Source organism: Myotis daubentonii, chromosome 15, assembly GCF_963259705.1.
Source record: "Myotis daubentonii chromosome 15, mMyoDau2.1, whole genome shotgun sequence".
Lineage (NCBI taxonomy): Eukaryota > Metazoa > Chordata > Mammalia > Chiroptera > Vespertilionidae > Myotis > Myotis daubentonii.
Genome location: NC_081854.1, coordinates 19,162,225 through 19,177,820, shown reverse-complemented (window position 1 = coordinate 19,177,820; position 15,596 = coordinate 19,162,225). Strand labels below are relative to the sequence as shown.

The 15,596-nt window shown below is 43.5% G+C and overlaps 1 protein-coding gene across 2 annotated transcripts in view; it reads left to right on the top strand.

The window, feature by feature from the left end:
- Nucleotides 1-15,596, top strand: part of HNRNPUL1 (heterogeneous nuclear ribonucleoprotein U like 1) — a 36,699-nt gene that overhangs the window by 4,676 nt on the left and 16,427 nt on the right. For both annotated transcript variants that reach the window (XM_059666438.1, XM_059666439.1), the window contains exons 2-7: nucleotides 138-260; nucleotides 2,589-2,745; nucleotides 3,755-3,828; nucleotides 5,450-5,589; nucleotides 8,080-8,179; nucleotides 10,113-10,225. In XM_059666438.1, coding sequence (XP_059522421.1) covers nucleotides 138-260; nucleotides 2,589-2,745; nucleotides 3,755-3,828; nucleotides 5,450-5,589; nucleotides 8,080-8,179; nucleotides 10,113-10,225 — 707 coding nt within the window. The remainder of the gene's footprint in view (nucleotides 1-137; nucleotides 261-2,588; nucleotides 2,746-3,754; nucleotides 3,829-5,449; nucleotides 5,590-8,079; nucleotides 8,180-10,112; nucleotides 10,226-15,596) is intronic.

Here is a 15,596-nt window from a genome sequence, read left to right as displayed (position 1 = left end):
CTGCCCAGATAGGTTTCCATCTGAAGGTGGTGTCACACATTTTAGCCTCTGGCAGACTGACTGTCCCTAGGGTAGCATTAAAAAGCCACCTCTAGTCCCAAGAAGAACCCTTCTAAATGTCTGTTTTTTGTTTTAAGATGTCATGGACAATATTACCAGGCAGAACCAATTCTATGAGACTCAGGTCATCAAACAAGAAAACGAGTCAGGCTATGAGAGAAGACCACTGGAAATGGAGCAGCAGCAGGCCTACCGCCCAGGTAGGAAAGTACACATGGTACATCTCTTTTGAGGGAAATGGAATCTATAGGGTAGGGGGAAAGTGGGTTTACAATTTTTTGTATGGAAAATACAATAATTAATAAATAATAATATAAGAATAAACTCTGTAATTTGCATGCTCACAACTGTAAACTTACTTTTGCCCCACCCTGTGTACATGGCCCTTACCCTCTACATAGATCCCATCTTTCCAGAGAGACTTTGCATCTTCCATTTGCGCTTTGTCACTCTGGCAAGATTCTTTTAAAAGAAAGAACATAGTCCTGCTTCCAGGTGTTAGAAGAGGGGAGTCTTCATGGTTATGTTTTCAGATGTTGGTTTCAGCACCCTGGAAAATTTAGACCTAGAAGCAGTTACTTGGGTCTTATTTAGAATCTTCGAATGTGGAAGCCAGAAAGGACCTTCTAAATCTAGTCAGGTATTTCCCAATATTCTCTGAAGAATATTGTTCCAGGAGATGTCATTAGGGACATCTCAGAAAGGGTTTCTTGCCCAAACATCTGGAAACACGCATATACTTTACCACCTCTGGGAAAGTCACTGTGCTCAGAGCATTAAAAGCCCTGAGAAGTCCTGGATTGAAAAAAGTTCTATCGTGTGGTTTAGGATTTCCTAAACGTGTAAATATATCTTTGCAGAACAAAGATTTTCATTATGCCAGTTTGGGAACACATGTAATCCAGTTCTCTCCCTGTTTTATAGATTGGGGCTATGGCTTGTCTGATGGTAGAGCTTGGGTTAGAACGCAGGAAATTGGCTCCTGGGACACTGCGTTTGTGTCCTACTGTTTGGAAAACTGGGTCCCGCTCTTGAGTAATGACAGAGCCTGGACTGACTCCTAGTCTTGTGCTCCTTTCACTATTTTGTGGCCCCAGTGCCATAGTGAATCTAGTTGAGTCTATCTAATTCCATTCTGGTTCATCCATAAAGTGAAATCCCCAGACATTTCTTGTGGGTGGGTCAGGATTTTAATAAGTGTAGGTTAAACTGCAGATTTATGTCAGACTCTGTGAGACTTGTGGTATCATTTGGCCCAAGGAGAGTATTTTTTGTGCTGTTATCAACAGACATTTATCAGGGCCTCCTGTGAGCCCAGTGTTGTGCTGAGAACCAGGCAGGCCCTCTTCAGATGGGTGAACACCATCCCTGTCCTGGAGAACTTCTCTGAGAAATTTGGTCTGCATGCCCAAACTAGGGCATGGTCCAAGGTGGTCTTGGGTTGCGTGCTGAGACAAGTAGATATAAGTGATCTACAGCATCAGGCATACTGAGATGCTGTGGAAGTAGGAAGATTAGGTTGAATCCAGGGTTTGCTCTCGATTAGGTTCTGATTCTTGGGAGTCTGCCTAAGATTAGGACATTCCTGTGGTCCACAGCATGTTATACTATCCTGACTTTCTATTCAGGATGATTCACTGAGGCCATCACAACTAAGGGCTGGCTTAAGTGAAGACCCTCCCTTCTGGAGTGCTTAAAGCCAGTGGAGTTAGCTGCAAAATGACAATACATTGTTGAATAGATCTTCCCCCCTCCTTTGTAAGATTGAAGGAGCTTTGTAAGAACTGAGATGGAGCAATTCTTTGGGAGGAGAAATTGAATGGACTCCTGAAATCTCAAGTTAAAAGGATCTTAGAAGTCCTCTCGGGATCCCTCCCCCTGCATGCAGGCCAAGGTGATTGCCAATTGTCATAGGCCCTTTGTAATTAGCCAGAGGCAGCTATGCCAGCTTTAGGTCGGTCTTTAGAGAGCTTGTTCTTATTTAGTGCTGAAGTCCCCTCTGCCTCCCCATGAAGCCTAAGATTATCTGACAACTCTCATTTCATCAACTGCCAGTGCTGATGTGCTGGCCAGGCATCCCCGACCTCTCTTTGCCCTAACCCTATTCTTTAGTACAGCCTTCTGGCTCCCTTAGCAGGCTTCCATTGAATTCAGCAAGCTGCCTGTGCCCAGCCCTTTATCAGTGCAGTCAGGATCCTGCCAGCATCTCCTAAGGCAGTGATGGTGAACCTATGACACGCGTGTCAGAGGTGACACGCGAACTCATTTTTTTGGTTGATTTTTCTTTGTTAAATGGCATTTAAATATATAAAATACATATCAAAAATATAAATCTTTGTTTTACTATGGTTGGAAATATCAAAAAATTTCTATATGTGACACGGCACCAGAGTTAAGTTAGGGTTTTTCAAAATGCTGACACGCCGAGCTCAAAAGGTTCGCCATCACTGTCCTCAGGTAAAGGGGACCAGAAAACTGATAACTGAGGAATTTCTGAATGTCTTGACCATCTGGAATTGTCCCGACAGTGGAAGGGAAGACAGAGATGAAGCAAGAACCACCCACCAGCTTTCTCCCTCCTGAAGCATCTCAATTCAAGCCAGACAGACAACAATTCCAGAGTCGCAAGAGGCCTTATGAAGAAAACCGGGGAAGGGGGTACTTCGAGCACCGAGAAGATAGGAGGTGAGTGTGTGATGCAGTAGTCATTCTTGTTCCTGTAGGTCTCTATGTCTGTAGTCCAGTGCCTGCTAGGGCCTTTGTACTAACCAAGAGGAGCAGGCAGAGCAGGGTTCTCGCTGTTCTCGCTGCTCTTGTACTCTCCCCCCACTTCTTCCTGCACTCACTATCAAATTCAGCTTCCCAAAACTTTTGGCCCTTCCTCTTACTACAGGGTCAAGTCCAAACATCTTAGCCTTTCACGTGTAAGATACCAACCTACCTTTTCAGTCCTTTGCCCCACTGCCCTGCAGTCCTGCATAGTGTCCTCCTTCTTTAAAAAAAACAAAAACTTTTTTAAAAATTGATTTCAGAAAGGAAGGGAGAGAGATACAAACATCAATGTTGAGAGAGAATCATTGATTGGCTGCCCCCTGCACGCCCCCTATTGGGGATGGAGCCCGGAACCCCGGAGAAGGGGGGAAAGGCAAAGACAAAATATGGGTCATTACATATCCTTTCAGATGGGAACTTTTAGGAAGCCTGGTTTGTGAACACATTGTCATTACTGAGGTTTAGCCACGCCTTTGCACATTCCCCTTCCTTGCCCAAGTACCCTTTGGGCTACCACAGCCTCTCTTTAGTAACAGTTCAGTATGGAGGCATGCAGAGGTTATGGGTCAGAATCTTGGGGTGTGAGAGAAGAGTCTCCTTGAAAAAGTTCTCTAAATGACTCTGATGGCCCTCTTTAGCAGAGCATGCCCTCTCTGATCCCTGCCCCCCCCCCCCCACCACCACCACCACCACCAGGAGTTAACAATCATTGCTCTCATTGCAAAGATGTAGGATTAACAGAGGGTTGGGTGGGGGGTTTTTGTGTGTGTGGGGGGGGGGGGGGGTGTTAATTTTGCTAACCTCTGTGGGAACAAATTGAAATCCGGGAAGGCCACTTGTACATTCCAGCAGAACCTTCATTTCTCTTCCTCTGCGTTCGTTCAGCTGTTCTCATGTGACTTAACCCCTATTTCTGACACAGGGGTCGGTCTCCTCAGCCTCCTGCTGAAGAGGATGAAGATGATTTTGATGACACCCTTGTTGCCATCGACACATGTGAGTCTCTGTGTGCCTGTCTGATTCTGCCTTTCAGTTACTATTTGGAAACTGCCTTGGCCTTCACAGAATCTCTGCCCAGCACCATCCAGAGCCAGTGTAAGTCCAGAGAGGGTGCTGGTCTGGAGACAAGACCTGCTCCCGGCTCCAACTGTGGAATCCTGAGCAAGTCGTTCTACTTCTCTGAGCTTCTCTTCATACTCTAATACCTCAAAGGACTTCCAGTGACACTCTGCAGAGGAAGGATAAGAGAGTGGTTTGGAAAACCCTGAGCACCCTGTACACACTGGGGGTTCTAATCTAATCAGGAAGGGAACCTGAGTGCTTCTGGGGAAACTTAACTCTTTGGCGACCAGTTTCCATTAGCTGCTCACGTTCCTGGTGAAACCAATGCCACTTTGTCCTCGGGCATTAACCTGGCCGGCCTTGCTCTTTGTCCGCCAGTTCAGTTTTCTTTCCACTGGATAAGTGGCTTTCCCCTTAACTACGTATCTAAACACTTAGAGGAATGATTATAGAGGTCCTGTTCTTCAGACCTAAGACAGAATCAAAATGGTAGAGACTGTGAATTTGAATTTTTAAATGCACCCAGGTCTAAAAACACTGGACTTTTCCACAGCAAAAAGTAAATAACAGTTTGTGTATTTTGTTGCAAAGCTCATATTTATAGAGCAGTGACTACATGCTTTCAGAAGATAAAGCCATTTTTAAAGTGCTGGGTGGCAGTGGTCCATGAAGCAGTATCTGATCAAATGCCACATGTACAGACCGTGGCATTTAGCCTTTAAGACGGTGGCTCTCAACCTTCTGGCCCTTTAAATACAGTTCCTCATGTGACCCAACCATGAAATTATTTTCGTTGCTACTTCATAACTGTAATGTTGCTACTGTTATGAATCGTAATGTAAATATCTGATATGCAGGATGGTCTTAGGTGACCCCTGTGAAAGGGTCATTCGACCGCCAAAGGGGTCTCAACCCACAGGTTGAGAACCGCTGCTTTAAGAGAAAAGGGCAAAGATTCTCTCAGGAAAGATTCTTAGAGGCATGGCTGGCTCCTTGAGTGGGAAGAGTCCGAGCTACAGCAGGAGAGTCCTAGGCCTACAAGAGGAGGAGGGGACCTATGTGCCTTGTCATGTGTGAATCAGGGTCAGATATTTGTGCAGATGTTGGAGATGGGAGTCTGACTTCCTTACTGATAGTGTTAGTACAGGGAGATGTTGAAGTGAATGGTAGTGGGGATTATTTTTTATGAATATAAAATCCTTTGAAATTGGTGAGGATATGGACCCTAACAAGTGTCTATCTTTGTAAAAGACATTTGTGTGCAATTTCCAAAGGTGCCTCCCAATGACTGTCTTTGTCCCATCCAGGTGAAGGACCCCAGTTTCTATGTGAAGTAGCTGCTTTGATCCTGTGCGGGCCAGTTTGCAGTAGTCCATACCCTTTCTACTGAAAGGGAGATTGGCGAGGCGGTGTGGCTGGTTTCTCATGAGCCTGTCCCCACAATGTGTCAGCTTGTGTACTCCTTGTTAACTTTCTGAAGGAACTTAATTTTTGCCTATGCATGTCTCTGGGACCTTTAAAACATCAACCAAACTCCAGGCTTTTTCCTCCACAGATAACTGTGATCTCCACTTCAAGGTGGCCCGAGACCGGAGTAGTGGCTACCCACTTACAATTGAGGGCTTTGCATACCTGTGGTCAGGAGCCCGTGCCAGCTATGGGGTCAGAAGGGGCCGTGTGTGCTTTGAGATGAAGGTGAGTGGGAACAACAGAGGGGATGGGGGCAGAAAGCAGGTTCATCCTTTGGAATGGCCTGCCATCAGCCACCTTGGCCAGACCACAATATTAAGAGATTTGATTGAGCATAGACTTTGTGTTCATGTTTAAAAAGTATAATGAACTTAAGAGAACTATACCATTGCTAAACACTATATCAGAAAAGCAGGCCTACTGTACATTTCTTCATCAAGCAGATTTTTCCTTGGTGGGATTTGACCCAGATATTATACAGCCAACCACTCTAGGGGTGACATGTTTGTAGAATTGAGAAAAGGAGTTGTTTGGAAGAAAACTGAGCTAGAAAGAATGAACTGAGGCAGCACCAGTTAGAGGGAAGCTTGAGGGAGAGCAGGGCAAAGAAGGGTTCTGCCATCAGGCTACCCTCCACCATCATCTCTCTGCAGTTTTGTGTCAGGTTATGTTTATGAGAATAACATGTTTCTGTTTAACAAAAGTTCAAATGGTACAGAACAGTATGGGGGGGGGGGTGCAAAATTTATGCTCACATCCTCCCTGTCCCCTTTGTACACTCCAGAGATAACTTGTATTAACAATTTTTTTTTGTTGATTTTGTTTCCTTTTTTGTTTGGTTAATTCTTACCCGAAGATATTTTTCCATTGATTTTTAGAGAGAGTGGGAGGGAAGGGGAGAGACAGAGAGAAACATCGATGTGAGGGGGACACATCAATTGGTTGCCTCCTGCATTCACTCCAACTGGGACCACGGATTGAGCCTGCAACTGAGTTATGTTCCTTTGACCTGAATTGAACCCACGACTCTTCTGTCTACAGCTGATGCTCTATCTACTGAGCCAAACCAGCTAGGGCAACAATTTCTTGTGTAACTGCCTTTATGTATCAAAACATTTATGGTAGTTGATATTTATGGAACACTGCATGCAAAAGATATGGTGCCAAGCTCTACACAGATATCTCCGTTAATTCTTACAGTGCTATCATGAAATAGGAACTGTTAACTCCATTTCTTTAGAGGTAGAAACTGAGGCCTAGGGTTATTGCTTTTCATTGACTCTTAGACACTGTTGATTGTAAGTTACCCGTTGTTTTCTGTGCTGCTCATAGAGCAACACAGCCAATGAAATGGACAAAGTTCTCTCTTATCCCATCAATTTTAAATATATTTTTACAGATTTCAGAGAGGAAGGGAAAGAGAAAGAAATACCAATGATGAGAGAGAATCATTGAATTGATTGGCTGCCTCCTATACGCCCCCTACTGGGGATTGAGCACGCAACCCAGGCATGTGCCCTGACTAGGAATAGAACCTGTGACCTCCTGGTTATAGGTCGATGCTCAACCACGGAGCCATACCATACTATCTTTTTTTTTTTTTTTTTAATTGATTTCAGAGAGGAAGAGAGAGAGAGAAACATCAATGAGAGAATCATTGATCGGCTGCCTCCTGCACACCCCCTACTGGGGATGGAGCCCGCAACCTGGGCATGTGCCCTTGACCAGAATCAAACCCAGGACGCTTCAGTGTACAAGCTGATGCTCTATCCACTGAGCCAAACCAGCTAGGGCCTATTTTTTTTTTTTAACTGCTGCATCATATTCTCATAATCGGGTATGCCATATTCATTGGATGTGCCATAATGTGACCAGTGCCTTACGGATTTTTTTCTGTTTGTTTCTGATAATATAAACAGTGCCACACTAAATTGCTGGGTTGTACAGTCTTGTGCATTTGCAATTTTAAATGGAGACTCCCAAATCGCCCTCCAAAGACATTGAACCAATTCACCCATCTACACCAAATATGAGTACTTGTTTCCCTGCAGCAAGTGTTAGAACTAAAAATAACTATATTTTGAGCCCTGACTGGTATGACTCAGTTGGTCGGGCCAGTTCGATTCCTGGTCGGCACATGCCCAAGTTTCAGGCTCGATCCCTGGTAGAGGGTGTGGAGGAGGCAGCCTATCGATGATTCACTCTCACATCGATGTTTCGCTTTCTTCCTCTCTAAAAATCAATAAAGTATTTAAGTAAATAAAAATAACTATTTTGAAAAACCTATCTCTGTGGTCCTGAACTCCCCTGAGCCCTTCAGAGGACCTGGCTTCAGAGTAGCTTAGATGCCTTTTCCCCAACAACAAAAGTCATCACTGTTTTTTTTTGTTTTGTTTTTTATAATAGGTTTTTATTGATTTCAGAGAGTAAGGGAGAAGGAGAGAGAAACATCAGTGATGAGAGGGAATCACTGATCAGCTGCCTCCTGCACATCCCCTACTGGAGACTGAGCCTGCAACCCAGGCATATGCCCTGACCAGGAATCGAACCCTGACCTCCTGGTTCATGGTTTGATGCTCAACCACTAAGCAATACCGTGGCTGGGCAAGTCATCACTGTTTTTAATGCGTTACGTACTTCCTTCCTATATTGCCTCATAAACCACCTGCCTCCAGAGAATGAATCAGTCTGTGCCCTCTTGTTCTCTGTCCCCAGATCAATGAGGAAATCTCCGTGAAGCACCTTCCATCCACAGAGCCCGACCCGCATGTTGTCCGTATCGGCTGGTCCCTTGACTCCTGCAGCACACAGCTAGGTAAGGGGAGGGCAGCCAAACAGTCCAGAGAAGAGCAGTTACCTCTATCCCTGGATTCTCGCGCTTCCTAAAAATCTCTTCCCAGTCTTGAAATCAACAGAATTAGCCTGGGGTGGAACAGACATAAGGATTACATATTGCCATTTCCTGTGTGGGCCAAAAAAATTCAACTGGACGGACCACAGTTATGTAACAACTTTTCTGTGAAAACTATCCATCTTTTAGGAGAGGGTTCAAAGTTCTCTTTAAAAAAGATTAGTTGTCTCCTGTCCTTAAACCATGTTGGAAATAAAAGTAAGTTTCTTAAGCCCCGTTAAGTTCTGTCTAGGATTTTCTATCCAGAACCTAACTCAGAGTAAAAGGTGAAACAAAGAACAGTGGGGCCCTGCAGGGCTGGTTGGCAGAGGCAAGGGCTACCCTGTGAGAGGTTTTGAATTTTCCTAGGACCCCAGGGCACAATGACTGTCCCCAAATAACTGATTTCAGTGACCAATGCTGAGACCTTCTGCCTTGGTCATAATCATCTGATTACAAAAATAATATATACTCCTTGTAAAAATTTAGGCCATACAAATAGAGGAAAAATTAAAAACCTCCTAAACCTGAGGGATATAATTGTTCTGACTATTAACTTAAGACTGATTCTTTTTTTTTTTTTTTTAAACATATTTTATTGATTTTTTACAGAGAGGAAGGGAGAGAGAGAGAGAGCCAGAAACATCGATGAGAGAGAAACATCGATCAGCTGCCTCCTGCACATCTCCTACTGGGGATGTGCCTGCAACCCAGGCACATGCCCCTGACCGGAATCGAACCTGGGACCCTTCAGTCCGCAAGCCGACGCTCTATCCACTGAGCCAAACCGGCTTTGGCAAGACTGATTCTTGAAAGTGAAAATGTTAGGTCAAAAAGAGTGTACAGCTTTTGTTCTGATACATATTAATGTTTTTTGTTTAAGACTTGCATATCATCTCATTTTATTTTTTGTCTAAGTTTTAAGGTGTAAATGGTGAGTTGTTGATACAGGTGAAGATACAAAGTTCAGAATGGTCAAGCAGCTGTCCAGGGTCACACAACTGGTTCATAGAAGAACTGAGCTTGTTGGCTCTCGCTTTTCTGGCGGGATGCTCCTTGGGTTCCTGGCCAAGGATCTCTGTGTCATCCCGGTGTCATCCAGGGCTCTTGGGGTCTCAGTCAGAATGCATTAGCCTCCAGTTCTGTAGCCTAAGGAAATCCAGTGTCTTTCCAAGGAATTAAGACTTCTTGGTTTCCAGAAGCAAAACCCAGCCTCTTGGCTGATTGCTGCCCAAATCCCCTGGCACAAATATTGATGCCTTTAGTAGATTTACTGAATATTGAATGTCACAGGGAAGGGTTGCATCTCACCACACAGCCTTCCTCTAGTCCAGCTCTTTTCTTCCCCTCCCTTTCTTTCCAGATTCTCCCTTTCTGTGCAGAACAGTTCAGTTCTGCTCCTGTTCACAGACTTAACACTAAACCCATCAAGCCCTCAGGAGTTCTGCATATGCAGTGAAAGGCTTCCTTTCAATGGAATCTTCCTCACCTTCCCCCTCCCCCCAAAAGCATCTGATTAGTAAACTAATAAAGAAAGTTGTTTGTTTGTTTTTTCTTAAAAGTGTGTGACAGCCCTGCTGGCATGGCTCAGTGGTTCCAGGAGGTCACAGTTCGAGTCCAGGTCAGGGCACATTGCCCGGGTTGCGGGCTCGATCCCTGGTGTGCAGGAGGCAGCCGATCAGTGATTCTCTCTCATCATTGATCTCTCTCTCTCTCTCTCTCTCTCTCTCTTTCTCTTTCTCTGCCCTTTAATCTCTGAAATCAATAAAAATATTTTTTTTAAAAAAGTGTGTGACAACCATAAAGGCTGTTGTGACCATCGCAGGTTTAACCTGCCTTTGCCTATTTCTTTCATCAGGCGAAGAGCCTTTCTCCTATGGCTATGGAGGCACTGGGAAGAAGTCCACCAATAGCCGATTTGAAAACTACGGAGACAAGTTTGCAGAGAATGATGTGATTGGCTGCTTTGTGGTGAGTGCCGGCAGCCTGTGGGAGTTGGCAGAACCAAATGTTGGTCCTATCAGGTGGACCTGCAGACTTTTTTTCCCCAGAATACCTCTGTCCATTGTCTGCACCACGCCAAGCCACTCTCGCCATACCTCTTTGTCCTTCTTTGACACATTGGAACGTTTGCTGTCATTTTGTTTAAAAATCTACCATTCTACCTGCCTCATCTTTGTGCAAACCTATTAGATGGCACCTTGAAGAGGTTTGGGGTTGTTGGTTTGCACACCCTTCCTCCATTCCTAGATACCAGAGTGACATTTTCTAAACCCAGGAATTTCTTGCTTTTCTTTGCTGCCAAATAGCCTGTCTGCTCTCATTGGCAATTGCCCACTTTGGCATCATCTCATCCCTAAACTTCTCTCTTCCTTCACCTCACATTGGTTGAGGCAGGCTTCCTACATTGCACTGCCTCATAGGAGAACAGGAGTGGATGTAAAACAGAACAAGATAGAGGGTGCCTGAGCTGCTGCCAAACTTCAGTCCCCAACAGCAGTGACCCACACAGTGCTATAGACTCTGGCCGTCCGCTCTGGGACCGACTCCCTAACTCCAGTCCCTGCTCTTCCACTCACAGCCATGGGCAACTTACCCTCCCTGTATTTCAGTCTACTCTAAATGAGAATCTTTGCACCTACCTCAGAATTTCATGTGGGATCATTAAATTAATCTATCAAGCACTGAAAATAATGCCTGGCACATGGTGTGTTCTCAGTAAATCCTACTTAGTACTGTTATCTTTAGGATTTACAGATGTTTGTGAAATGTGCCAGGGAACCCTGGCAAGGAGTGGCTACCCAGGTGGATGCTTCCTCTGAGTCTTGTTTTCTCCCTCCCTCAGGTGTGTACACATGTACTCCTTTTTTTGTTTTTTTCTTTTTTTTCCCCTCTTACTTTGAAATAATTTTAAACTTAAAGAAAAGCCCTAAACAGGAGTGGATGTAAAACAGAACAAGATAGAGGGTGCCTGAGCTGCTGCCAAACTCCTCATAGAGTCTTGTCCAGATTCTAACATTTGCTTTACCGTTTTCTCAAATATATATGATTTTGTCTGACCTATTTGAGAGTGTGTTGCCTACATCATGTCTTTATTTCTAGATATTTCAGCATGCATTTAACCACAGTAGTTATTAAATTTAACGTTAAAAAAAAATTAACGTTGATATAATGCTATTATCTACTCAATCCACATTTAAATTCCGTCCGTTGTCTTGACAACATTCTTTGAAGCAATTTTTTTTCTGGTTCAGGATCTAATCTAGGATCACTTACTGCATTCTCTTGTCACATCTTTTTTTTTTTTTTTTTTAATATATTTTATTGATTTTTTACAGAGAGGAAGAAAGAGGGATAGAGAGTTAGAAACATCGATGAGAGAGAAACATCGATCAGCTGCCTCCTGCACACTCCCCACTGGGGACATGCCCACAACCAAGGCACATGCCCCTGACTGGAATCGAACCTGGGACCCTTGAGTCCGCAGGCTGATGCTCTATCCACTGAGCCAAACTGGTCAGGGCTCTTGTCACATCTTTTTAGTCTGAAACAGTTTCTCAGTCTTCCTTTATCTTTTGTAACCTCATTGTATTTTTAATAAAAACCCTGTTTTCTTAAAAATTAGCCCCATGTTTATACTTTATTCTAAACCTGGAATTTTTTTTTCCATTTAACAATAAAACTTGGCTATATCTCTCCCTGTCTACACAGATAATATAGATGTAACTGAGGTAGAGACATTTTTGAATAGTTAATTCACATATTCACATGGTTTGCAAAAACACCAAGAAATAGAAAAAGATACACAATGTAAAGTCTTCTTCAGATCTTCATCTAAAGCAGCTTAGCTTATACATGTTATTCTACATCTTTTTTTTTTCTTAAAAATATATCCTAGAGATCTTTTTATATCACTTCCTAGAGGACTTTTGTTCTTTGTGTAATCTGTAGTCATTATGTAGATAACCATATTTATATAATCAGTCCTCTGTTAGTGGACATTAGGTTAGTTTCTTGCCTAGTCTGTGTAGTATTCTGATGTGTCAGTTTACCCTGGTTTAGTTCTATTGGTGGATCTGAAAGTTACTTGCTGGAGTGGTTGATGCGGCAGTGACAGCTTATCTTTTTCCCACTTACCAGAGTATTTTCAAGATCTTTTTGTATTCCCACACATGGTCTCCTGTGTGGCCCCCTTCCCCATTGGAGCACTTTTAGCAGTGCTGGAGTGAGCAGATTACATATCTGTTTTTGTGGAACTATAGTTGTATTTATTTCTAAAATCATAACTTCTGGGTCAAAGATATATTTTTAAATTTTTATATCTACCACCAAGAGTGCACTCCAAAGAGGTTGTAGCAATTTAACATGTCACCATCTGTGACAATGCTCCCTAGATTTTGTCCCATCTGAGCGTGAGGTTCTGTCAATGTGTGGCAGTTTGGAACTCCAGGCCTTGACTCTTGCTTCAACCACATCATCTCTACTTCTGTTTTTTTTAAGATTCCATGTGCAATTCCCTCTGTTCAAAGGATGCCATAAATTTTTAAAAGGCTCAGGTTGTGAAGTCGGAGGAGATGTAAAAATCCGTGACCTGAAGAAAGCTGGGCAAGGACACTTGTGTCAGATCTCGAGTTCTCAACATTCACAAAATAAAAAGGACATAATGGCCTTCCAGGTAGAGAGAACAGTATAGTCCATTTCAGGTGGAATCTTGGGGATGACAACAAGGAGATGGGTCAGATGAGGCTACAAAAATGGCACACTGAATAATGCCATGCCTAAAGACTTTGGGTCATTGGGCCTCGGACTAGTACCAGGACTTTTTTTTTTTTTTTTTTTTTTTTTTTTTTTTTTTTTTTTACAAACACACACAATTTTATTTAACAGAGGAAACCCCCCCCCCCCCCCCAAAGCAAAATTTGGCAAGGACTAGACCAGCCGTGGGCAAACTACGGCCCACGGGCCGAATCCGGCCCATTTGAAATGAATAAAACTAAAAAAAAAAAAAAAAGACCGTACCCTTTTATGTAATGATGTTTACTTTAAATTTATATTCACACAAACACTCCATCCATGCTTTTGTTCCGGCCCTCCGGTCCAGTTTAAGAATCCATCGTGGCCCTCGAGTCAAAAAGTTTGCCCACCCCTGGGCTAGACAGTTAATAGCTAGCAGAGACAAGACTTAAATAGATGTTTGTTTGTTTAAGAGCTAGACTTGACAAAGAACACATGGGTTTGAATCCCATGTCCACTAATAATTCATGTGACCTTGATATATCACCATCTCTAGCCTCAGTTTCCTCATCTGTATAAAGGGAACAGTGATACTGCCTCTATCGTAGGCAATGCATATGTACATAGCATAGTGTCTGACACATAGCAACCACTCATTAGCTCCTTCTCTTTTTATATTACCCCATTTTCATTAAAATGAGAATTAGTAAAGTTGATTTTTCAACCTAATTTTGTCACTAACAACTAAAGTCGTGTGACTTTCACGAAGCACTGGCCTTCAGTTTTTCATCTGTAAAATGGAGATAATTCTTCCCCAGCGTAGTTTGCAGGTTGTTATAAAGAATTAAATGAGATTAAGAAGGCAAAAATGGCCCTAACCGGTTTGGCTCAGTGAATAGAGCATCGGCCTGTGGACTCAATGGTCCCGGGTTCCATTCCAGTCAAGGGCATGTACCTTGGTTGCAGGCACATCCCCAATAAGGGGTGTGCAGGAGGCAGCTGATCGATGTTTCTAACTCTCTATCCCTCTCCCGTCCTCTCTGTAAAAAATCAATAAAATATATTTTTTTTAAAAAAAGAAGAAGGCAAAAATGCTCTGTGCCCAAATATGAGTTGTTTCATTTATGTGTTAAAAACTGTGGCACGAGGACTTTTAGCAAGAGTGATAGGACTACACTTGCCTCTTGAACAGAAGGCCCTGTCATTAGTAGATTTATCACGTAGTTTATGTGTAATGTAAGTTCCTATAATAACGCTGGTGGTCATAAGGAAGGTTAATCCCCATGATGTTTATTTTCATGTTAGAACAAAGGTGACCGGGCCATTTATGCTCAGGTGAGAAGAAATGGCAGAGACCATGCTACAGGGATTGGTGCAGGATTTAATCTGGCAAATGTTTGCATGTCTGCTTTGAGTTGTCTTGAGCTGTGTAGGCACTTTGAGGTGACAGATAGGAAGGACCGTATAGAGCTGTGCCCTGTGAGCACGGAGGAGGGTGGTGAGAAAACTCCTTGGGAGAAAGGGCTTTCACTTTGTTAAAGGGCAGATCGCAAGAAAAGAATACCACATCTTGTACTTTAAATCAGGACCCTGAACTTTACTTTTCTTCACTCTGCTGTCTGATTCCAGGTTTTGAGCTTAATTGTAAACCTTTATCCTGTACCCAAAGTGATCTTTCTGAAACAGTTTTGAAAACCAGGCCACTTCTATATTTGAAACAGGTCAGGGGCTCTGCTCTGCCATCAGCATAAAGCTCTAACTCCTAAGGTGACAGAGAGACCCTCACATGCCGCAGGCAGGAGCCATGTCTCCATCTCACACTCCAGCCCAGCATGGTGCCTGGCATCTTGGAGTGAGAACCCCTATTTTGTGCTCACTATGGAGTAAACACACTAACCCACTTATTCCTGTGCACTGTAGTATCTTATCATGACCTTCCCTTTTCGATAGTAAATGGTAGAGCTGAAATAGCCTGCCTTCCAAAGCAGGATCTTAACCACTAAACTTCAGCTTCTCACTAGGGACTCAATGAAGAGTTACTGAATGTATCTGGTCACTGCCTGGCTCTCCAGCTATACTGAAATCACTTCCCCCTCGTCCTGTATGCTTCAGCCAGTCTGACCCTGTGTTCTCTTACTGCCGTATTTGTACACAAACAACACTTCTCTTTATGGCTCCCTCCCCATTCCCCAAACTTGGCTTATTTCATTTTGTTTAGGACTTGGCTTACAGGTCCCCACCTTTCAGAGAATCTTGCTCCTCTGTAGGCACTTGTACTCAATTAAGATAGTGTCCTTATCTGGTTCCCCACTAGGCCCTGACCTTTGTTAGGCCCAGATCAACATAGACATTCATACCAGGAAGAGCAGAAACTTGGAGAACATGTGTCAAACCAACAAGTGAATTCATTTGTGGAGCTGGATTTGACTGCCGTGGCTTTCTTCCCATCTGTTATCTTCACAGACTGCTCTTGAGTTGAGGATGGACAGGATTGCCTGTTCCTTCACCTTCTCAGGCTAGGCACAAGGCTTAAATAATTGGGCCTTCCTAAGATAGCATGCTTCATAGCCACCAGCCTTTGGGTCTTAAACCAGGAGGGTTTGGGGAC